General features: G+C 41.9%; 3 protein-coding genes across 5 annotated transcripts in view; 1 reads left to right on the forward strand and 2 right to left on the reverse strand.

The window, feature by feature from the left end:
- LOC139629119 (low-density lipoprotein receptor-related protein 8-like) overlaps positions 1 to 9436 on the reverse strand; it is an 84077-nt gene extending 74641 nt beyond the window's left edge. For all 3 annotated transcript variants that reach the window (XM_071491526.1, XM_071491525.1, XM_071491527.1), the window contains exons 1-2: positions 9224 to 9436; positions 8352 to 8468 (exon numbers count right to left, since the gene is read on the reverse strand). In XM_071491526.1, the coding sequence (XP_071347627.1) occupies positions 8352 to 8468; positions 9224 to 9290 (184 nt within the window). In that variant the 5' untranslated portion in view covers positions 9291 to 9436. The remainder of the gene's footprint in view (positions 1 to 8351; positions 8469 to 9223) is intronic.
- A 9764-nt stretch (positions 9437 to 19200) lies between these two features.
- Positions 19201 to 20906, forward strand: tmem125b (transmembrane protein 125b). The gene is made up of 2 exons (XM_071492504.1): positions 19201 to 19623; positions 19748 to 20906. The coding sequence occupies exon 2, from the start codon at positions 19827 to 19829 to the stop codon at positions 20526 to 20528; it is 702 nt and encodes a 233-aa protein (XP_071348605.1). The 5' UTR covers positions 19201 to 19623; positions 19748 to 19826; the 3' UTR covers positions 20529 to 20906.
- Positions 20907 to 20962: 56 nt separating this feature from the next.
- LOC139629720 (leucine-rich repeat-containing protein 19-like) lies at positions 20963 to 24430 on the reverse strand. Its single transcript, XM_071492505.1, has 3 exons — positions 24319 to 24430; positions 22489 to 22672; positions 20963 to 22304 (listed from the first exon to the last, which is right to left on the reverse strand). The coding sequence occupies exons 2-3, from the start codon at positions 22649 to 22651 to the stop codon at positions 21904 to 21906; spliced, it is 564 nt and encodes a 187-aa protein (XP_071348606.1). The 5' UTR covers positions 22652 to 22672; positions 24319 to 24430; the 3' UTR covers positions 20963 to 21903.
- Between the last annotated feature and the right edge of the window lie 550 nt (positions 24431 to 24980).

Raw genomic sequence — 24980 nt, forward strand, 5'->3', positions numbered from 1 at the left:
GCTGTCAGACCATAATAACCTTGTGTGAGGATGTTGCAAAATGTTGCTCAAATGATAAGTTAATATAAACTTTATCAACAACAATTTTAGTAGTTGTTTAGAAACATGGCTATTGAAAATCAAATATCTTTGGGTTTTAGACTGTTGGTGGGAAAAAAAAACAAGAAATCTGACAACGTCACTTTGGCCTCATAGAACATGTGATGGGCATTTTGTTTTACATTTTACAGATTCAATGATTAATCAGTTATGCAGATTAACTGATATTGAAATTAACAAATAGTTGCAGCACCAAAGAGTAGGTTTATATAGAAGAATGATCCTAACAGTTGCTGCATCTGGCTTTATACCTCTGTGGCTCCTTGAAAGGAAGGACTTGGTCAGAGTTCATTTCTAACCAGGCACAATAATATAACCAGGCACAATAATGGCTGCGTGGATGGAGGAGACATGGGCAGGTGGAATGATTTTATGGCAGTGACAGCCTGCATGCAAAGCTTTTTACATTGTGATGGTGGCAATGTAATGAGTCACTGCATCTGGGCAAGAGGAGGCGAATGTTGCTGCTTGTGTGACTGGAGTTTGACGCTCATAATTCATCCAGCTACACTGAATCATCAATAAAAAAGAAAGAGACTGAGGGCTTTGGCTGCCGTGTCAGAGCCATTTGCTCATCATTTCAGTTCACTACCACGTGTGCTGCTGACGCTTTCTTGACTTCGGGAGTGGAATAACGTCCTCTAAAGGTCTGTGACGAGTGTGTGTACTCATCCACAAACAGATAAATGAAAATAAAGTGAGAGTCACAGCCAGACTTGGCCAGTCCCAGCATCCTCGGAGCTGTCAGCAAAAATTCACAAGCCCTCCTGTTGAGTCACCCGAAGTGGCATTTTTCCACAAAAATGACTCACAAGTTGCAAAGGGCCACAGTTCTTGCAGTGTGTGCCGACATACTCCCTCATGGGTCTGTTTTTTCTGACAGTGATTGTGGATGAAAGGCACTGTCTGCCTGGATGCCTGTGGCCCCAAGGTCTGGGTTCACAGAGCAGGCAGACGCTCCCAAACATCCAGCATGTGTCTTATTGATTTTCAAGCTAACCTGGGTTCATTTCACTGCCACTACTGAATCACGGTAACAAAAACTACAGTCGCAAGTAGAAGCATCACTTTATCTGTAAAGTGAAGGGTGGGATTTCAAAACTAGCTCAGCTATCAATCCATTAAAAAAACAACAAGGTTTCAACAAATGCAGAAACAGAACGTCCTAATTCTTAAAAGTTTACAGCAACTGTAAGTCGTCGTGAATATTTGAATCAATTAACCACTTGATGGCTGCAGCCTTTGCTATGTGTTTTATGCACCATGTTGTGCTATTGAGGGGATTTTGCAGCGTTATTGAATAACCAATAAAGACAGATAAATTGGAAACATGAGCGTGTGACATAAAATCTTGCCTTTGAAACCTCTTAGGTTCATGACAGCTTTTAAACAACATGATTCAAATAAAGACCCAACAAAGTGTTAATGTTCTTTAAAAAATGTAAGACCAGAATCCAGTGTTGAAACCACACAGTGTTTAAAAGACAGTGTTGTACAGACTAGTTTACACTGTTGTATTTCAACGATTCAGCTGAACTGAAACAGCATTTTTCATGAGGCAAGACTCAGTGTCTCCAGAGGAATATATCTGCTTTTTACCATTTGAAATGAGCAGAGATTTCTGGGAAGGGTAATGTTTAAAATGCTGCAAATAAATGCTTTCTTTTAGGTGTTGAGCTCTAAAAAAAAAAATAAGTTAGGTGGCATGGGAGGATAAATACATGTTGGATGAGGGAAAGAGGTTGAGGCTGAGTGATGTTTTATACCCACACATTAATCCCTCCCCCCCACCTCTCTCTCTCTCTCTCTCTCTCTCTCTCTCTCTCGCTGTCTCTCATCCTCTCTCTGTCTCCCAGGATCTCTGCATAGCGACACGTGCTAATCTGAGATAAAGACTTCTTAATGATCACTTTGGGCTATAGGTGGCTTTGAGACATGCAGACACAGGGCAGTAGGCCAGTAGGGCCAGCGACAAGGCAAACATACACAGTCACACACAACACACACACACACAACACATACACACACACATTTGGATGAGCACTAGACATAAGCTGTATCAGAGCAATGGCTTTCAAGTGTTTTCCTACACTTGATGCCAGGAAATGTAATGAGCAGAGCATGCTGGGAGAAAATGTCCAGTCAGTGTCTGGATGTCAGAAAACCTGATTAATACTTCATGAACCTATTGAAAAAGAACCACATTATTTAACACATTTACTGCTTGATTATTAAAGATAAAGTATCAGCATTTTATTATGTTGTTACTTACATGTGTTGTTTTATTCCATGTGAGTCTTGCTTACAGTCAATTTGTAATTAAACTTATTTAAACTTAATTGAACTCAATAGCACAATGGACCCTCTGAATACTCAATGTTGTGAAGGGACAGATGTATTAAATTGCACAAACTGATGCTCTGTTAGCTTGTTGGAAAAGGAGAAAAACTTCTTGTATCAAGAGTCAAAGGTCTAACAAGCAAATAAAACAATGTCATCAAAACAATAACAAATGACGGCATTTAGTGATATCAAAAAGTAGCATGGGATCATGCCATCAGCTTCTCCTGGTTTAGATTCCTTCAGTGACAGGAGGTTTTTACCAGAAACCAAATTATCCACAGAGGTCTCCTCCTCTCCAAAAAAAAAAACAGACCCGGTGATTAAAACCGGTAGAGACACAGAATAAAGCAGTTTCACGTTAAAAATCAGTGACTCCCCAATGTTGTTTGGCGGACACTGGACTTATTGGAGGGCCTGGGAACTGAGCTGTGTAACATTTGCCTGGGTTTTTTTCTCTGATATCTTAAGATGCAGATGTCCGATGACTGAAATCCTTTATCAGGTTAAAGTATATAGTTGAGAATGACCAAGGTGTAAAAATGTATCATGACAATGCACCTTAAAACTGGATAAAAGTCAATTTAACCACTTCTGGTAGGCAACCACAACACTGAAACATGAGCATGGGTGATATGACGTGATTGACAGGTGACCAAATGAAACAGACTGTTACCTGATACCTTGATTACCTTGACACTTTATTGTAGAAAAGTTACATATAACTTTCAATAAAAAAGTGTGAAGAATTCATATTTCAGTTCAATTTTAATGTCTCCTTGATTGTCTCACAATAAAACCAGAAACAGCTTCAGGCATAAAGAAGGTTTCCAAAATTCAACCAAGTTTGCTTTATCCAGGCTGTTAAATAATTGTTACACTAATTAAGGCTCTATCATGATCATGTTAACAACAAGTGAGTGAGTGAACACACAATAAATTGACCACAGACCCGACGGAAAACATGCATCACTGCATTGAAGAGATAAAGGCATAATCTTTTCCACGCTGTGTACAGTTGTCAACAGCTGTAGAGATTAGGGCGAGAATTTGAGATGAACACAAACAACCTCCCCGACTCACCCTGCAGGTCAAAATGATGTCTTTCCCCCCAACTTTCTATCACTTCAACTTCACTCGTTTTTATCCTGCTCTCTGCGCTGTTCCAGATCCTCCCCTCACTCCTCCTCTGTCAAACACATCAACAACAGACAGGGAGACTGTGGGGAAATACAGGCACGCTCCAAGACACTGATAAGTCAGAAGTACTACAGGATGATGGGCGTCTCTCTTTGATGAGCAGCACATTACTGTATTATTCTCCTGCATTTACAAGCAGATCTCAACAGGTGGCCAAACAACTCGACAGATCCATAAAAACAGAGGCACCGGCGCTGAAAAAGTAGAGCTGACCGGAAATGTTCGCGCTCCTGTCGCCCATCAGTGCCAACAGAAAGAGAGTCACATTGCTGCAGCTTCGGCAGAAGAGAGGAAAGGAGAGGAGAGGAGAGGAGAGGAGAGGAGAGGACAGAGGAGGAGAGGAGAGGAGAGGAGAGGAGAGGAGAGGAGAGGAGAGGAGAGGAGAGGAGAGGAGAGGACAGAGGAGAGGAGAGGAGAGGAGAGGAGAGGAAAGGAGAGGAGAGGACAGAGGAGGAGAGGAGAGAAGAGGAGAGGAGAGGAGAGGAGAGGAGAGGAGAGGACAGAGGAGGAGAGGAGAGGAGAGGACAGAGGAGGAGAGGAGAGGAGAGGAGAGGAGAGGACAGGGGAGGAGAGGACAGAGGAGGAGAGGAGGAGGAGAGGAGAGGAGAGGAGAGGACAGAGGAGGAGAGGAGAGGAGAGGAGAGGACAGAGGAGGAGAGGAGAGGGGAGGAGAGGACAGAGGAGGAGAGGAGAGGAGAGGAGAGGAGAGGAGAGGAGGAGAGGAGAGGAGAGGAGAGGACAGAGGAGGAGAGGAGAGGAGAGGAGAGGAGAGGAGAGGAGAGGAGAGGAGAGGAGAGGAGAGTAGTGTGGTTCCAGGCAAGTATGTTTAAACTGACATGCAGGTCACACAAGACGTGATAGTAAGTGAGCATTAGGATGCCTGGAGGAGATTTCTAACAGCAAACCCCTTTCTCTTCCTGAAAAGACGGTTGAAAAATAAAATTCAGAGGATAAGCAACAGATAAGGAACACAAAAGCAAATCCTATAATGAAAAACCCACTTGCTTTCAGTCACCACTGAGTAGCTTTCCTCTATTTTCTGTCATTGTATCAAAAGAAATACCTGAAGCATTTTAAAGCACAAAGTGGTGGGATTTTAAAGTTAAATGCCAGTGAGCAATTGTGACGATTGTCGAGTGCAGTGGTGCCTTTCAGTGGTGCATGACATTTACCTGCTCCTATAGAAAAACAGCACTACGGCTGGAAGACAAAGGTGATCTGAGATCATCTGATCGATCTGCAGAAAGAGTGAGAAAGTAAAGAACATCCAAATAGCAGGCCATAAATAAAAGACTGGATTCATACTCAACTGGTGTCAGCTGAGAAGAAACCAGTTGAGCTTAGAACACTGAGCACTAAAGCATTAAATACGCATTAATCAAGGGTGTGAGGATAGTTTTTGCAGCTTCTAAAACTTTGATCGTGTTGGCAGGACTTTGTGGGTTCCACACTGCAGCAGAGGAGGCTGCATCCACTGAAAGGCTTTGGATTTAAGAAATACACAATGACTACAGGAGGTGTGGAGGAGCGCCAGCAGTTTCAAAAGTGAGTTAGCCTCTGAAGCAGTTGTACGGATTTATTAGTTAAAAAAAAAAAAAAAGAAAACACAAAGGGGGGAGAGGCCAGTGGTTTGTTGCTGACTCTGCATCACAGAGGAAAACAAAAGAACACTTTGAGCTTCTATGTGTTGATGTGAAATATCTCCTTGCAGGTACAGATGTTAAATTCATGAACACGGGTGGAATGGATCATTATCACTCCTGAGGATGAGAAGAAAGTCAGGCGGGCAGGGTGGACTTTGAAGGGAACGCAGATGTGATGGAGACGGGGTGATATGGCGCTATAATCAGGATGAGGATTGAACAGAGGCTCCACGTCAGAGTTGGCACGAATCTGTCTGAGAATTCAAGGCGAGGATTCTTTTGTTTCCTCCGCTGCTGTCAACTCCAGACGAGGCGGGAGGCAAGGGTGGCTTTGCATCTCATCCTCGCCAGAATCGTTACGCAACCGGTAGACAAAATATACAGTTTCTATTCATGTTCATGTGGATTCAACTTTGCGGCTCTGCCAGAGAAGCAGGAGTGCAGGAGTTCATTGGTATGCATTCGTTTGTGTTTACGCTCTGTATATACGCATTTATGCCTGCATGCGTCTGGTCCATACTTGTGTCCGCGCATACTTATGAGTGCAATTATGCATGTATGGGTGTCTGCAGCGGGTGACTGGTCAGTGGGGAATAGAGTTTGGATGATGGGGGATGGAAAGAATGGAGTGCAGTCTGGGGGTGGGATGGTGGGGGATGGGGTTAAGGGAAACAGGGTGGAGGATGGAGGAGGACCATGGTGCATAAAGGGTGTAATACTGGTAAGAGCAGTAAAAGTGTTTTATCTGTGAGGTTCAACCACAAGCTCCAGCCAGTTAAAAGTAAGGCGACACAGGGATGACAAATAAGGAGCTGCAGCGCAGGTTCCTTCCTGTCAGCATATTTCATAACCATGGTCTGTTGCACACATTCAGTCACTGGATTCTCAGGCTTGGCATTGTGTACAATAATATATTGTGACTACAAGAAGAATAAAAAGTGAGACCATCCGTTCAACCACTCCGAAACCTAATTTAAAAATACAACCACTTCACAGTCAACAAGAAACTGTTTAATTTCTGCAAAGGATTTTCTGTGTGTACAAGCTAAATCCTCACCGTACTCTCCCCCCTGTGCAGCATATGTCGTACAGGTTTACACTCCACTGCGCTACACCAGCTGTCTCTTAGCCCGCTCAGATGTAGAAACAGAAAAAGGGTTTACAGAAGCAACCCCTGAGAATGACTTTAATAGTATCACATTAATTAAATATTGCCAGAGCTGCACAGCGCGCCAGAGAACCTCTTCTCCAAATCAAACAGGGTAAAAGTTGAAGACCTAATATCCTTATAGCCAATCAGTGCTCCAACACCGCGAGGACGCCAGAGACCGATCTGAGTCTGCACAGACAAACCAGCCTCATCTGCCTGCCCACGCACATGCAGCGAGCCACACAGGGACAGGAGGCGGATGCAGCGTGAAGGCCACTCTCTTAATACAAAGGCGTAAAGTAATCCTGGACTGTCATAATCATCAAATGGTGGGTTGACAGTTGTCTCAGCTTAAAAGGCTTCCAGGAGAAGTGTTTTCACTCAAACCCTAAATGTGTCAGAAGCTTTGGCCGATGGAAAACACACAGGGGGTAATAAAACCTCATCGACAGCTTCCCATTTATAAATACTGAGGAAATAAAGAGTCATGCCTGGCAGAGTCATTTTCTCCAAACATCAGTCGTTTGTGTGCGTGCGTGTGTGTTTGTGTGTGTGTGAGGCAGTGACACATGAATGTTTTAGGAGCTCCAAACGACCTGCTTTTTTTTGGCATGCCTGAGGACACGTCCTGCTGGTCTCAGCGAGAGGGCAGCAACAGCAACACCTCCGGACTAACGCACACGGGAATCATAAGGTGGTTGTGTGCCGCAGGTTTGTGCGAGTGGGAGTTTGCAGGAGACAGAAACAAAGGCAGAGAACGCTCTAAGGAGAAAGAGAGAGAAAGAGTGTGTGTATGTCTGCATGTGTGGGGAGGTGCAGGAATTCCTCCCGAGCCACAATTAACCCAAACACATAGGAAGATAGCTGCGCGGAAAAACACAACAGAGCTTGGCTTCAGCTTTGGCACAGCTTCACTGGTTTGAGTGCAAGCATTCCTCCGAAATATAGGCCACTGGCTCGCAGTCAGGGAGGAAACTGGAATTGTATTATTTCCGCGCAGAACAACACATCCGAGATACCTGTCAGAGCTCTGCGCGGCGGACTGATGTGTCACGCAGTCCGTCTCTCAGCTGGACGTCTTTTTATTTGACGATTAATGGGAAATTGTTCCACCCAATCAGCTCTCATTTTAGGAAAACATGTTTGTTGAGATTTCTATATATAGAAAAAAAAGGGGATGAAATCACCAGCACACACTCATGGCCTGAGGCGCACACACACACACACACACACACACACACACACCTAATCCCCCACTCAGAACATGATTTTATTTGTGTCTCTCTGGAAACTCTGTAAGCTTTTATGTATCCCTGAAAATATGCAACTGTCTTTCACAATGAACAAACAGGAAGAAAATAGATTAAAAAAAAAGCTAATAAAACAGCAACTCCACCACAAGTGTTATGAAATCATGAGAGGACCGAGACCGGGTGGAGACACGGGTGCATTTTCTGGTTCATAACTGTTAACATTTTGAGGAAATACGGCTCATTAAGACAGAGAAGCTTCCATAAACATTCCAGTCATGAACAGAGCATTGAGTCAGGCTCTGATGGACGGCTGATGGAGCAGGTCCTGTCTCCAGGTGGGATTAATGACATAACTCTGACTAGTTTTTGTTTTGTTTTTTAACTTGTGGGACATTTTTCATTGGTAAAGTAAAACAGTGACGTTACTATCTAAGATCCTGAGAATACAATGGGATGTTTTATGTTTCATTTCCACACAAATTGCTGAGTTGTTGAGAGAGAGGGAAGCACTGAGCAGACAATGAGAGGTGGTTGTGTGGTGATTGTGAAGTCTCCGCGGTTTGGATGCATCGCTCTGACAGGTTATTCCTCTGCACTGTCACATCCGCACCATCACGCGTCTTTTTCACTGCCTGTTTTTCTGCCTCCGCTGATTTCAACACTTACGACAGTTTTCTTCGTCGCTGTTGTCTGAGCAGTCGTCATCGTCGTCGCACCTCCAGATGGTCGGGATGCACCTTTTGTTGTTGCACTGAAACTGTCCATCCTCACACTCATCCGTTGCTGGAAGAAGGGAAAAAAAAAAAAACAACAAACAAACAAAACACAAGAAAGAGGGAGGGGGGGGGGGGGGCAGCGTCCAGATGGGTTAGTGGAGTAGTAACCAGAAGTAGTTCAACTGTCATTTGCAAATGAATGCCTAATTGATATTCAGCTTTCATTCAGGTCAATTGGCTGAGGCGCTGGGAGCGTCATGGTCCGCGTTTTTCTTTCACTTATTGATCTACTTCTCTTTTTTTTTTTTTCTTTTTTTTTTTTTCAAGATGATTAAAAACAGTTAAATTGAGAAGAGCAGCGGAGGAGGAGGCCCCGCGTCTGTCAGACTCGCTTCTCCGCAACATGAAGACAAAGATTCAGGTTGGGCCACCACATCCAGGCTACTACCGCTGATGCGGTATGGATGCCCACAGCCGGGGAACACATGACAGACGCGCGGAGGGTTTTCCCCCCGTGGAAACACTCTCATCCATCCGGGGAGCGAGACGTCGCGGATTTGAAAGGAAGCAGAGGGTGATTCTGGGTGTTCATGATAAAGTATTGTCTCTTTTCTCTCTTGGCATCAAAAGCGCGCTGAGTACCGGGTGCGCTTCCAGTCTCTCACCTCTAGTGCAGCCCATCATCACACACACACACACACACACACTCACACACACACACACACTCACACACACACACAAGCCACCGTTTAGGCTATATTTCATTATTTCATTTCATTCATGTCACACACATACACGGGGGGGAAAAAAACCAGCACTGACCTTCCGATAAATGAAGCCTCAGGACAAACAAATGAAAAAGTAGCAACGTCCTTAAATCCGTCCACATTTCTGGCGGAGGTGGTGGAGCTCATTCACATCCACTGAACTGAACAAAGCCCGACAGCCGCGCTGGTTGTAGCTGCGACGCCGCTCCCGCTGCTGCCTCTCGGCTGTGAGACGCCCCCCCCCCACCCCACTGGCTGCCCGGAGCGTGACGACACGGCGCAGGGCGGAGAGAAGAGTAGAGTAGAGTAGTATAGAATAGAATAGAATAGAATAGAATAGAATAGAATACAATAGAATAGAATAGAATACAATAGAATAGAATACAATAGAACAATTGTAACAACTAGCTACTACATGGGCCTGGATTTGATAGTTTTCTCAACTACAGTTTCAGTCTCAAAAAATAGAATAGAATAGAATAATTGTACTTTTTTCCCCCTCTTTCATATTCTGTTCATATTCTGCTCTTTGACATTGAATTTTTATTTTTGACATTGGAAACAGTAGTTGAAAAATCTCTTCACAAGGTTCATTTAGTAGCTGTTCTGAAGCTTTCAGTCAGTAGCTTACTTTAACAGCTACGATATGAGCCTAGATTTGATAGTTTTGTCAACAACTATTTCTGTCTCGAATAGAATAGAATAGAATAGAACTATAATAATCACAGGCCACAAAAGTTAACACACAATGAGTGCTTATTATCTCTCTATGGGACAGAACATATGCTGGGCTAATGTGAAAATAATTAAATAAGACACAATTCAATAGCTAATTCTTAAGTCAAGTTTAGTTTTATTTTAATTAAACATTTGTGTGTTTAAAACTGCCCCAAAGTGTTGATATTCTTTGTTCCATTTCCCTACTTAAATTGTTTAAAATTCAGCATCATACGGCAGAATAACCAAGGAAGTCAAGAAGAAAGGTTTGGGTTTATTAAAGACCTTGCTCACCCACACGTGTTTTCAGTCACTCTGACAGACCTATAGTCTGGTTTCAGATGAACTACATTATGTTATCGTGTTTGAATTTAGTGGCTTAAATTGTAAAGATGCAACAAAACTGCCAGAAGGGTGAGGGAGCACACTCTGTAGCCCTGTTCAGAGCCGTGTTTACACCCACACAGTCCTGAGGAGATTTCTTCTCAGGCAAATGAAAGCGCCTGTGTGGGTTACCATGGGGACTTTAAGGTGTTATAAAGGTGAAGTGAAAACATACATCCCCAACCAAAGAGCCCCTTTCAGTGGTTTGACCCTGCGGCCACAGCGAAAGCCTTAAACTATTTGTTGTCATCTCAGATGTAGAGGTGGTTGGTTGAGCTTTGCCTTTCTGTCTGTCTGTTAGTTTCCACAACAGTCAGTCATATTTGAGCTTTAATTGCTATCTACCTCTTAACTCACTCATAGCAACACATACAAGTATTTCTTAACCACAGGTTAAGGAAATGCCCCACAAATAAATAACCTATCTGGTGTCGCTCAAGCCTGGGTTCTCATGGTTGTGTTCATGAAGTGGTTGTAATAGTGATGAGTTTAAGAATATGTAACAGTAAAATAGGTGACATTATAAAACTTGCTAATGCATTTTATTTTTCTGTCTTCTGTCTGTGCCACTGAATGTAGGTCAGGCTTTACTGTGACATTAAACACCCTTGATGTTTTTCTTGTGCTTGTTTTTATTTTTTTTATTTGTGGACTCACAGTGCTCTCGTGGTGGGACTTCAAATATTTTGATATGGACTGTGTGCCTTCAACACTATCTGGAAAACTATAAGTTATAATTATTGGGTAAATACCAATTTTATATCAACTTAGCTTTACAAAGGTAACTCCATCAGAGCCCTTCAGTCCCTTCTGGCCAGCAAAACAACAAGTTGTGCAGGCTGTCCTCTGGTGCAGCTGCCTGGCTGGAGACATAACAGTGGAGAAGTAACATGTGGCTCAGCTGCTTGAGTGAAATATGTGAGAAATTTAACATCAAGCAAATGCATTTTTGATGCTGCATTTATCCAGACAGGCCAGTTTTTGTTTTTTGTTTGTTTGTTTGTGTGTGTGTGTGTCAGTACTACTAATACCAATCAAGTGAGAGAGACAGAGGTTCTTGGGTTGTCACACCCTCTGAGCCTGTGAAATCAATTTTAGAGCATGACAGGCAGGTAATACAGTGGTGGGGCCTAGCAGGGGCAGATATGAAGGGTTCAGTAGGACAAGCAATTTTATGTCCCTGTGGTCTTTTCTGTTCAGGTTAGGGGGAGATATAGAAATGCTAGCTAGAGACCTATTCAGGGATGTGGCACTGGATCTTCTTTAAACCTTCAAAATATAAACAATAGAAAAAGAAATATAGTGCAGCGGCTGGAGAGAGGAGAAAGACGTGGGACCGCGTGGCCTCAGTGAGGCAGAAACCAACACTCCGGGCCCCACCTGTTTCAGCATCTGCACAAGTCTCTTGCACAGTACTGTGTCCTGTTCAACTACCCCATTATTAATATAGCCCCTAAGCAATAATGTGATACGATTCTCATCTATATGCAAATTATGCGAATGCTAAGGTGATCCGCGGGCTATACAGTTTCTCAGAGGCAGCAGCAACAGGAAAAGGCCCCCTGTACCTCTTTCATTAACCAAACTGCAGCGTTATTGCTATTACTAAACACAATGAGGTAATACTTGTCTGCAGATAAAAGTGCATCAGTAGTATTTACAAGGTCCAGTGGCTCTAAGCCAGAGTGAACGAGGCCGTCTTTCAAATCTAGGCCACGACCATTGCTGACAGCATAATCACTCATTTTAATGGAGATAAGCTGAACGATATCTTAATCCCCCTCCCAACCTCAACATATAGTAAATACACAAAGAGACACTGGCTCACACATGCACACATATGCACAAACAATTGTATTCACAGCCATTAAAGTCATGGTACTGAGGATATCATGCTACTGTAGTTGGGGCCTGTTGTCATGGTTGCACAGCAACCAACCAGCAAGAATGAGGCAGCAAGAGCAGGCTGAAAGGAAAAAACACAGTGGTTGGTGAACAGGTGTTCAAATCTGTTACAAGATTTAGTGTCTGAAAATCAGTATGTTAGCAACATCAGCCAGTGTGATATTAGCTCGTTCCAGGCCTGCCCGTAACAAATTCTGATTCTGGACTGTGATCAGGGTGTTTAGTCATAGAGGAAAACATCCCAACACAAACAGAGCCCTAATGTTCTGAAAAACTCCGTGTCTCTTCACAATAAAACCCTCAGTACTGCAAGCTGGAAGACAAATGACATGTGAATCACAAAGTAATGAGTTTTTAGATTTAATTCCTACCTTCTTAGGGTTCATGATCCCCATCATGCAAATAACGTAACACGTTGATCATAAAAATAGCTTACATACTGTGGGTTTTGCACCTCATAAGGCAATTATAATATGTAAAGTATAGTATTTGTTATCATTCGTGCCCATCTGGCTTACTCAAGTAAAAACTAAAGCAATGAATATTGATGTAGTATAAGAAATGTTTTTGGTTATCTGAATCGCACCCATCAGAGATAACACAGACTAAATCGAGTTTACAGTCAATTTGCTGTGAGGAATGAGTCATGACTAAATGAAAATGCTTTTAGCACACTGAGGATTAAGCAGGAGGCAGGGTACATCTGAGAGAGAGAGAGAGAGAGAGAGAGAGAGAGAGAGATTGACTGAAATACAGAAATAGTAGAAAGCAGATTTTTTTTATGCTTATAATAGGCCATGGTTGCTCAGGCCTCCTGCCCTGTCCACCAGACTTTAACCCTCCAGTCTCTGTGACTAGTGTATCCCTCTAAAAGCCAGTGAGCTGATTTTTTTTCCCCTGCTGTGACTCTTGCAAATACTATCTACAAGGATGAAAAAAGAAGAAAACGTAAACTGTTTGTACAGGTTGAAAACCTTAACCTTTTAGATTTTAAACTGAAGAAACAACAGATCTGTACATTTATTTCAAATAAAAAGTGAAATGACAAGACCAACAGTCTACAGTCATGCTAGCAGCTTTGACTGTAGCAACTTACGTACAGCAATACTTTGAGCTAAATGCTAACAACATCAGAATGCTAACCAGCTTACAATGACAAACGCTTACATGCAAATGTTTAGCAGGTAATGTTTCCTCTGTTTGGTAACTCAGTTAAATGTCTTAGCATGCTGACGTCCGCTAATTAGCAACTAGCATAAAGTGCAGCTAAGAACGATGGGAATATTTTGTAGGCAAGTTAAAACTTTGACCTGATCATGGTGCAAGATGAAAAGATCACCAAGGTTATTGCTCTTCATCCTGGGGGGAGCATGAGGGCCTTTACCAATTTTCATGGCCATCCTTCCAGTAGTTGTCAAAGCATCACTCAAATGTCAACTTCATGGTGGCACTAGAGGAAAAGTCAGGGGAGTCAGCAGGATTTGTCCTCTACGGACCATGAATGAATACAAAATTTCATGGCATCCATTGTGCCAGTTCTTATATTTTTAGTTTGGAACCAACACTGCCATCTCTAAAGCCACCCTGCTAGCATAACTAAAAATCTGAGCTTTCACATCCTCTATTACTCAATACCCAATAATTCCCATGTAGCAACTGCTGATTTGTATGGTTGTCATGCATTTCAATAACTGCCCAATAATTTCCCCACACATGGATAAGTTGCAGATGTGTACTGTAAAACACTTTTTTTTATTATCCTGCAGAGTACCACTTATGCTCCATAAAAATCTCTCACTACCCGAACTGTTTGACAGCCTGTCTACAGAATTATCAGTGCTCTTACTGAGATAAAGTGACTTCAAGACACATCTTTAGATTTCTGTCTCTGCCAGAGCGACATGTGGTTTAAACTACATCCATGCAGGAGATCATAATTTTGCAGGCAGCTCTAAAAAGTCAGGATTGCTGGTAACGTCTGTCTGTGTTTGCACAGTGTGTCAAAAACTGGCAGCAGATCCCTCATTTTCTGCTACATTTCCTCAACATTGTCGATTCAGGAGCAGCTTCCATCATCCTCCCATACAGTCACGGCACTCATGGAAATCTGCAGTTCCTCTTGCATGTGAACAGCATTTCAGTAAATAGTGTGACTCCTATTCTGGCCACATTTCTTATTTAACTAACCTTTAGGCCACATTTGCTGAGCATGCATAGTGTGTGTTTTTTTTTTCTCCGCTCCACATCAACACAGCTGCAGTAGCTGGAATCGACAGGCGTCATGGTTCAGTTACAGTGTCGCTATCCACTGATGGCTTCTGAGCACTGACGCAATTAGGTTTAAGTACCTTGCTCAAGAACACCTCAACAGCTGCTGCGGGGGGATGTGAAAGACGCATTTTCTCACTGTTTTCCTCCACCTTTTGCCAGCTGGTGAAGGGAAACTGGAACAGCGATGCTCTGGTCACAAGCCCTGTTTGTCTAACCCAGTGGTCTGCAGCCGTGAGATTAGCTCATCCTCTCCTGTTGATGTTGCACCTGTCGGTGAAATCAGCGGCTGGAGTGTCGGGCCAGAATGACAAACTGTTCACACAAATCTCTTTATTGCACATGCTTGGACACCAGTTTATAAGACTGTGAATCACATACTGCTGCAGGCTTGTGAATGCCCCTTACTCTAATCTAATCATTTTTTTCCCCACACCGCACATATTCATATTTTATTCTTTTTCTAAAACTAAATCTGGAAAAACTTGTATATTTTTATTGAACAGTGTTCTGAGATGATACTGAAAGATGTGTTTAAGCTAATTTTGCTGAATATGAATTTATAGCACATATTATGCTGATATAACAGTACCAAAATATACAAGATAATGATTAAATGATAAGAAAAATAACATTAAGGGGCCTTGGTGACCACTGGGTTGGCATCCATGTTAACATGAAGGGTTGTAATGCAGTCGTAATGTACTTGTATTTTACTTTGGTAACCCATTCTGTTTCGTAATACTCGTACTCCATTTCAGGGGAATGTTCTTGGTTTTGATTTGACAGTTTTTTTGCAGATTAAAAATTTTCATACAAAACACATGATCAGCTCACAAGGTACGATGAATTGTTATAAATTAAAATACTCATGGTATTTAGTCATTAAAGTTAGCTACACTTCCACCAACTATGACAACAAAATTCATGTAACTGAAAGCATTTAAGAATAAAAAAAAAAAAACAACACAAATATAACACATAATAACAGTCACAGGTTTCTACATATTTAGTAGGCAACTTTTACTTTTCATACTCACAGCACCTTTAGATAAATTTCACCATACAGAACCATACACGGCGCTTATTAATGTGTGGGCATCCTGCAGGCAGCTGTCCAAATCTGGAGGCTGCTGCCCTCTACAGGTCGATGTTTGACAACAACAGCATCACACTGCACAAGAATAAAGCTGATGTACGAAACTGTATTGTTGAGATATAAATTGAGGTATAATTTCAAAACTGTCAAGTATTTTTGACAGTTTTGACCATTTCTTTTCCTGTAGATATTCAGTAGATTTGAAATGACCCAGTGACAAAAAGGTTATGAGAAAGTACCAGCTTTCACCTGTAAGGAGGTTTGAAGGTGTTTTATTAGGAATTATAATCGTCCGACCTTTGGGACAGTGGACAGCAGGACAGTGATAGTAAATTAAAAAAACTGTCCAAACACCTGTGGACTGCACTCTGGCCTATATATCACGCCAGAATTGTATATATCCTTAGTAATTAATAAGAAGCAGAATGCTATATTTTATGCTCATTAATCTAAATTATGTCATTAATTCAAACATCTATTCATCCATGTGTGCATCAATTTTCTACACCCTGTTCTGGTTTTTTTTTCTGAGTCTGTTATATTTTGGAGTCTCTCCCAGAATGCAACAGGCAAGTGATAGGCTTCTGTCGCAAGGCCAATAGGTTCACCAGCTGTTCAGAAAGATGCCAAACACCTTACAACCTGTCATCAGCAACCTACTCATTTCTACAAATATTATTGTGTTTTACCTGATTGCTGAGCTAAATGCTTTAATGGATGTTGTACAAGGGCAGGATTCATGACAAATAGACACCATGTGTTGTATTTCTTCCTTCTTCCTCATTCCTCATTTTCTCACTATGACAAAATAAAATTTTTGATACATTTAAGATTTGTTGAAATTTGTAATTCCGTTCCCATGAAATGATCATACACTGCAGATTCAAAGGCTGAATTGTACACTGAGTGTTGTCCACTAGGGGGAGAGAGTGTATTTTGTGTCCCTGTCCCATCACTGCTTTGGTGAGGGGGCTGGTCTATCACAGGTTTGCAGGGGCCATCAGCATCACCGCATCACTGGTGTTTCTACACGTATAGAAATGTGAATTGTTAAGTTTTATCTGCAATATGAAAACTATAGTAGGTGGCACTGGGACCATGCTACGGAGTTTCTTCACTGTTATTTTGAATGACTGTCACTAGACTGGTTGGGGCTCAACAAGAGTACCAGATGGAGGCAAAATACAATAAATGCAGTCATTTATTAATAACAATTGCGCCAACTGTTTGGTGCTATTAATTAAAAATTCATTCACAAGCTGGTGAAAATGCTCAAAATCTGAGGCTATTGAACAACAGTTTTGTGGGGGAAAAAAATGCAAGGCAGTGCTGGAAATGGCTGAAATCTGAAATGAATCCGAAAGTTCACATGCATTGCACTGTGTCACTGGAAAAACTACTGGAAGCTGAAATCCATTACTGGTAGAGTTGGAAGCTGTGCAACCTAAAGAAAAAGCTGGAAAAGCTGGAAGATAAACTGAAATACTGCCAAAGCTGGAAGTTGAATTTAGTTGTCAGAAGATGCTAACAGTAAATGGCTGCATAGCTAGACACTTTGGAACCTAAAATGCATGTGCACACACACACATAGACAAGAACTTACCTACAGTTAGTCATAGTTCAATCAGTTCAATACAACACAGCACATGGACAGCTCTCTCACCTTCATCCTGTAGTCATCCTCACTGTTGTCATGGATAAGACCAATTACTGTGCATTACTGTCATCTGCAAATTGAACGCTTTGGTTGTTATGTTTGTAGACACAGTCATAAGTGAACAAACTATAAAGTAGAGGAATCAAGAGTGGAAAAAAATGATACATAAATCATTTCAATGACTGGTGCACAGGTAGTTGTGGTTCCTTTAAAATACAAATGAGCATGGTAAAGTGTCAGCAACTGATTGAAAATATCAGTGTGACAGAGCAACTCCATCACTAACTACGGGTGAAACACACATACACACACACACACACACACACACACACACACACACACACACATTTCCCCCCTCCCTTCTGTTCTAGTAAAGCAGCTGGTAAACTCTAGAAATGCAGATTGGTCAAAAACGTCTTGTTTGACCTTCCCTCACTGGTTTATTAGAGCCACCAAGGGTGAACACTCTGTGGTTTTGTGCTATTGAGGCAAACATTCATTCAAACGCTATCGTGCTTACCCTTTGTTGAGGCATGTGACATATTCACCTGGCCTTCTCCCATCAATGAGTTTAGATGGCAAAACAGGAGCATAACATTTTCATTTGTTAAATCCAAAGCTATGTCCTGGCGTGCTAATAATTGGGTTTTCTGTTTGTAATATTGATTTTTGCTGCAAATAACTTGTTTTGTTGAAAGGGAATATCTTTATGAAAATATCTTGTTCAAATATGTTTACGTTTCAGAAACGGTGAATGCTTTATCTGGCAAGAAAAGGCTTTGTGGGAGGGGCTACGGGTTTAAAAAGGGCTGCCTTGTCCTACAGGCTTCATTTGGTCACGGAGATCATCTGTTGAATTCCCATTTGTACTCTTGCATATAGAGTAATCTGTTTTTGTCATTCTACATCTTTTATTATTATCAATACTTTTGTTTTGTTTTATTGTTTTTTTTATTGTTCGCACTTTGGGAGGCCAGCACAAAAATCACACCGTACTATCTCTGACTACACCTGCGTTTTTCCCATTGACGAGGAGGAGTTTGTAATGATCAGTAAAAACAGAGCAGAGCTGACTCGAGCAGACCTTTAAACTCCATCAGGCCCTTTGACTCTAAAGACATCCACCTCCCTCTCTGTTGCTTGCAATGTACTGTCAAAGATACAGTTTGTGTCTTGCATTGGTGGGTCAGACAGTCTCAGAGCATGCATGAAAACAGTTAAGCTTAATATAATAGGCAGGTAAAGTCGCGTTAAAGAGATAATGAAGCTACAGCCACATTACAAACCAGATATAATCTGTTAATAAGTGAGTTTCAGTGGTGCTGGTTTTCTTTTTGTCACTTTCAGACACAGCCAGGCTACTGTTCCCCCTGTTCCAAGTCTCTATGCTAAACTAAACTAACCAGCTGCCGGCTTTAGCTTCATATTCAACAGATAGGTATGAGACTGCTTTAGATCTTCTCAATGAAATCTTAGCGAGAATGCAAGTAAGTGTATTTCCCATAAGTTAAAACTAATGGCAAAATGTTTTGGAGACACATTTTCAGCATTGGCATGTGTGTTACTGGAAGACACAGATCAGCAGGCCGAGAGCCGGGAAGTGTCTCGCTGAGGACGTGCAGCATTCACTGTGGCCTAGCTAAGAGGCTCAGCTCAGTGTGTGAGTGACGCTATCCTTGGGATCACAGAAACACCATTATCAGTTCACACTGACATCACTCAGCCCCCCACTACAGCTACGCAACACCCCTTCACGTCCCCACACACACCACCGCCCGCCTCCCGCAGCACAGTCATTGTGTTCATCGGTCAGCCCATTGTCTGTGTGAGGGGCATGGTGGACAATGTCGCCAATCTCTGTGCAAACCATGATCCAACTCTGCTATTGTGACCCGTCTTTTTCCCCACTTAACCAGACAAGATGGTGTTCCCGTGGGATGAGAGAGGGTGGGGGTTGGGAAGAGGGGGTTGTTCTGCCTGGCACTGGGGTAGAGAAAGTGAGGAGGGCACAGATTATTGATCTGTGACACCACTACAGTCACTGTGGTGATGAAGGCTTTGCTGAGCAGACATGTGGACGGGCACCGTTCACAAAAACCATGACAGGATGTTGCTCCTCTGCCGGGAATCCCTGTTTGTGCGCTGTTGGGTCCTCGCTGCTTTTCTGCCTTCAGCTTGAAATCAAGATACTTCTACCATCTACACTGAGAACAGTTTGATCCCTGACACAAACAGACTATTTAAACATTTTTTGGAAACTGGATTTTTTTTATTTTAACTTAAGGTGGACATCATCTCTTCTACAGAATGAAACGACAATACAAACAGCTTTGGGATCTTCCAAACTAACTACAGTAAAGACTGTTTGACTAAAGTCATCTGATGGGATGCAGATGGACGGACAACAGCACTCGTTTAACAAAAAGTGAGTAATTGTTTTCAATCAAGTTGAGATGGGATGTTTCTGCTGGAAACAGTTAGCATAGTTGTTGTAAATGATCTTGTTAAAGGTTTTTCTGCTGAGCGCCAAACTCTGAATCCTGTTATAGTGCTGTATTCTGATCATCAACCCAAATTCTGCTCACAAGATCAGTCTGGTTTTGGGTGAGCTGACTTGCCATTCCTGAGATGCAGACTTTCTACCACGCCACACGTCGGCCCCCGAGCTTCCACCTGGAGCCCACTCTGATGCAGAGACGTGCCATGGAAGAGCAGGTGGAGCTGTGGTGGTTCAGGGAGCCTCGCCGCTCCTTGCTCTGCTACTGTGCCTCAGTGGCCCTCATTCTTGGACTGGGCCTCGGTGGCGTGGGCCTCCTCTCCACCACCACCAGCCTCTCCGGGGAGTGGCGACTCGGGGTGGGCACCACCCTCTGCCTCTTAGCCCTCGCTGTTCTGCTCAAGCAGCTCCTCAGCTCTGCCATCCAGGACATGAACTGTGTGCGCAGCCGGCGGCGGATCGACCAACTAAAGAGCGGCGGGAGGGCTGACCCGGCGCTGATTCTTGCTGTGGGGTTGGCAGTGATGTTCTGTGGGACAGTGCTGCTCTGTGTGGCCACAATCAGCAGCAGGGGTTATGACAGCAGGGAGATGTTGGTGTCTGGGCTGGTGCTGATGGCTGCTGGGACTGGCATGGCTCTGGCTGTAGTGGGCTACTGCGTGCTGGTCTACCTGAAGAGGCGAAGGGAGCAGCAGAGGAGGATGATGATGAGAATGAGAGTGAACAGGGCGAGGAGGATAGGGAGTCGAGCTGTCCGGGTGTTCAGTGTCTCGGGGGGACAGATGAGCCAAGCCAGGAGAGAGACGTCCTCCAGCAGGAGCAGCCTGATCTGAATGAGCTAACGGGACAAAAACACTCACAGAAAGAGGCTGAAAGAGTCTGTGAAAGAAATATTACAGCACATTTGTCAAGTAGATAAATATGTTAAAGGAAAACAAAGTAGAAATAACAAAAGAGAGGAACTTAGGAGAACACGTGCATATTGTCAGTGCCCCATTTAAGACATCAAAGCTCTTTTTTCCAGTCTTTGTGTTGCTATTACCTTAAAACCAAAAGAAAACCTGCACAGAATTTGTACTAGAGCAACAATCGGCTCAGTAATTTGATAAGCACATACTTTTCCTACTTCCCTTTTCACTCTCTGAATGCAGAATTTTTTCATACAACTGAGCGGTTATGGTTGAAAATAAACTCAGGAAGTCAAATCAAAAGATTACTGTGTTGAATGTGTTTTTTTTTGTGAGATCCCTACCACGAACTCAAAACACGAGACTGACAACGTTTATTTCAAAATGAATGATGACAGAATTTTAATCAAGCTGAATTCATTCATGAATTGCATGTTCAAATAAAATGATTTAGACCAAACATATAAATGTATTAATATACTTACTATCTTACATGAATACACTGACCTTCCTGTCTTTTCAACAACCACATGAATTAAATGTCAACAGGTACACAAAAAAATTTCTTATTAGTGGAGTATGAACAGCAGCTTCAGCCTCGCTGCGCAAATGTATGAACTTATAGATGAATATACTGACAATATATTAATTAAAAATATTACAGATTTAGCTTTAATGACAGGAAACATCACGACTCATCAGATCTTCTTTGGGGGATGAAAGTTCACAACAACACAGAGCAGAGGCACACTTTTGTTATTACTTTTATCATTTCATACTATTTCAATTTGCTCATTTGGACAAGTCCAGTCGTTATATTTGAAGCAACAGTGTTTCACATTTATCATATATCGACTGTGCAGTTTCGGTGGTTTCGAAGCTAGGGGTCAGGCCCCCTCCAGGTGGTCGCATGATAATCTTAAAGGTCTCGACATGATTAGTTGAAAACAGGAAAACAGACAAAATTAAATTCTGATACATTTGTTTCAAAAAGTAGCTTTTTTACTTTTCTTTCCCTTTTTTCTTGTGATATCTATATATAGATATAGCTATAAATATCTATATATAGATATACATAGACATATATATAATGTTGCCTATTCTGACCTCTACAGTTATTTAACTGAAACAATATGAGACGTTATGAGGGAAACTCACAGTTCATAGACATATACAAGCTGTACTGCTTATAGGTTGCAAGTGGACACTGCTTCATTTCTCAAAAAAAAGTTGGGTGCCATTGTTTTAAACTTAGAATCAAGATGTCTCTGTTTCTCTGATGAAGTCTCCCTTCACCTAATCACCCTATAGTGAACTGAAGATCCTCGTCGCTATCTTCTATCCCCTCCTCATCCTCCTCTCCCCCCTCTCTTTCTCTCTCTGCCCTGTCTTTCTCACTGGTCTGGATATAGTTATCCTCAATGAAGCCATCATCATCATCATCCATCCCACTCAGAGTCCCTCCAACCACTCCCAGTCTACCCGACACACTGTTGGGGATAGACAAATCGTCTTGACCGTACTGGCTGACCCCGTCGGTCTCCTGGAGCAGGGAGTGTCTGTAGCTGGCCAGGAAGCGATGGAAGAGGCGAAACTTGACTGTCATCACGATGAGGAGTGAGATGGTGAGGACTGTGCCCAGTGCCGCAGCGAGATAGGACCACTCCAGCGACTTTGTACTCTCGTCTGGATCGACTGCCCCTGGGAAAACGAAAAGATAAAAACGTACAGCACCCACATGTAACTATGAAGTCAGGGGTCAACACCAGTGCATTTGAAATGATTCCCGTAAAAGTGAGACAGAGCTCAAAGTTCCTCAGATACACCTGGCTGTAAATAGTTAGATGATGGTAAAACAACCAGCAGGGTTCATTTTGTGACTTACTTTCAAGTCCAGTACTGTTAGTGCTGGTGGGATCTTCTTCACTTAGAAGATGTCTCTGAGAGCCTTTGTGTTCCCCATTAGATACAAGACCAGGATGTGCTTCTCTGATAAAAGCTGCACAAAGAATAAACACCACGCAGGCGCTGCAGCTCCACCAACCCATCTCTCTTTCTCGTAGCAAAACCTGAAGACACAAAATCATCAACTGGTAGCATTTACTGAGGATTATGAAAAGTACAGAGTTTCCTCTTTGTGTTACTTTCCCTCAGGGAAGCACAAAGACCAAAAGTTGCACTAAAAAGACCGTAACTACAGATCACACCCACTTCACTGAGCAACTCGAAGCATCAGCTGAACTTCAGTATTTTACATGAAACAAGACTGTGGCTTTGTTTCCTGTCTCTTGTTGGAATCATATAAGTGATGCATTCACTGCCAGTAAGGAGAAGAGGAACAGTCACAGCAACTCTTTCCGTGTACATGTGGGATTGTCAGTGTTTTTAAGACAAATAAATGTTTTTTTAAATCCTTGAACCTATTTTGTAATGTATGGCTGATGAAACAATTAACCTTGTGACATATTGTGACATTGAGAGTGACATACTTCATGTTTCAAACCCATAAACCCTTGTTTTACAGCTTCCAATAAATGTACACCTGAATATCAGAGGGTTAACATCATTTGAATCCTCAAAGCATGTTGAGATTTGATTGGATAAATTAGACCTATTACATTATTAAATAGAGATATAAATTAATCTTCATTGTCTTTTTGGCTTAGTGATCCCTTTTCATCAGATTTAATTGTACCTTTCATCATTGGCATCATCATCATTAATGATCATTAGCCTTTGTTTTGGAGAAACTGAACCATGACACATCCGATATAACAAACTAATCAGATTAAAGTGGTGGAAAGTCACTAAGTGCATTTACTCAAGTACATGACCTGTGTACAATATTGATTATAATTTATTTTACATAGTAAGATTTGATATGATGATGCATTGTTCAGTCAAAAGAAAAATCTGCTTGTTGAATCATTTGAATCATTGATTCAAAGGTCGGTATCTGAGTTCTTCATGCCTCAGTATTTGGTTTTTAAAAAGTGACAAACTCTCACAGTGCTGTCAGAATATCCCAACTGGTTTTCAAAGCCAACGGAAAATTCCTCTCCGGACTCTTTTTTCAACAAGTTGAAATAAATTAGAAAAGAATAATAAAAATGATAAAATATCCCTATTGTAATGACAGATGTTTTTATTTGTTTGAAGAAAAAAAACTGGTTTGCAGGATTTTAAATATAATATATAAAATAAAACATTAAGTTCATTTCATTTTGCTGTTTTAAGTGCATATTTCTGACATTACCTAAAATGACCTCCTTTACAGTAATAGAGAGGACAGATTAACAAACAGTTTGACATGAACAAACAACATTTGTCAAACTTTGTGAGCAGATTGTCCTCTTTTCTCACAGAAGCTGTCACATGATGTTAGGGAGTTGACCTGCCAGGTCTCGAACAATGTTCGTGATTTTAGTCCTGAACTGCTTACTAATTAACTTCAAACATAACATACACACACATGTGTAAATCCGGACAGCAGACACCTCTACAATATATCCACAGTGTATGTTCTGCCTGTATATATTTAATTCTACACAAGTAATATAAGAAAAAGTTAATCGGGTGAAACAGGCCAGACAGTATTTGTGTCTGAAGTCATATGACTACCCAGTCTGTGTCACATACATTCCTCAGCCACTCACAGTAACTCAGTTGTCAACTTACAAACAAAGAAGAAAACAAAACATCTAAAATGACTTACCTGTACAAAGTAGGATCACTGACAGAGCAGGTGTATCTCTCCCAGTCCTGTCTTTGAGCTGGTGTTTGTGTCTTCCTCTTCAGCTCCTTCTGAAATAATAAAGAGGTTTGCTGGGCAAAGGTTGCAGCACATGCCATAATGTCACCCTTCCTGCACCGTGCCCTTAAGACAGAGATGTTAATGAGTAACTTTATTAGGTTTGTCATTTGTGTTACATCTGTAATTCCTTTTCCCCTTACTTTTTCAACCAGGGATTGAAAATAAATGTTTTAAAACTAAATATTTTTTCAGTGACTGTCTTTTTTAAATTCAGAATTTGAAATAATTCCACAATTGAGTCTTTCAGAGAGAGGTCAATAATCACTTGTGAGTGTAAGTTATTACGGATATCTTGACTGGAAGGACCGAAATGGATTAACATGTTGTTGTTGCATCTGTGCTCTGAGACCAGATAGTGGCAGTGCAATCACATAAGATGTGTGAGAAGAGTCAACACGCAGTCACATCACAGTTCAGTAAATCAGTAAAAACTCTGGCTTCACATCATTTCAGTGGATTCCACTCTCATAAAAAGATTTTTTTTTTCTTGAACCATGTCCCAGTAAATCACCAGGTCTCTAATTGGAGGTACTGAGAGGAGGGCAGGTTGAAAATTACTATGA

Source organism: Trachinotus anak, unplaced genomic scaffold (genome assembly GCF_046630095.1).
Source record: "Trachinotus anak isolate AG129_WGS33_773 ecotype Australia unplaced genomic scaffold, CSIRO_AGI_Tana_v1 ptg000012l, whole genome shotgun sequence".
In the NCBI taxonomy this organism is placed as follows: Eukaryota; Metazoa; Chordata; class Actinopteri; order Carangiformes; family Carangidae; genus Trachinotus; species Trachinotus anak.

Excerpts from the sequence above, each read along its gene's own strand:
- tmem125b (XM_071492504.1), top strand. The coding sequence starts at position 19,827 with ATGCAGACTTTCTACCACGCCACACGTCGGCCCCCGAGCTTCCACCTG.
- LOC139629720 (XM_071492505.1), bottom strand. The coding sequence starts at position 22,651 with ATGGGTTGGTGGAGCTGCAGCGCCTGCGTGGTGTTTATTCTTTGTGCA. Across the intron at positions 22,305-22,488 it reads TAACAGTACTGGACTTGAAA|GGGCAGTCGATCCAGACGAG; the intron begins GTAAGTCACAAA and ends TCGTTTTCCCAG.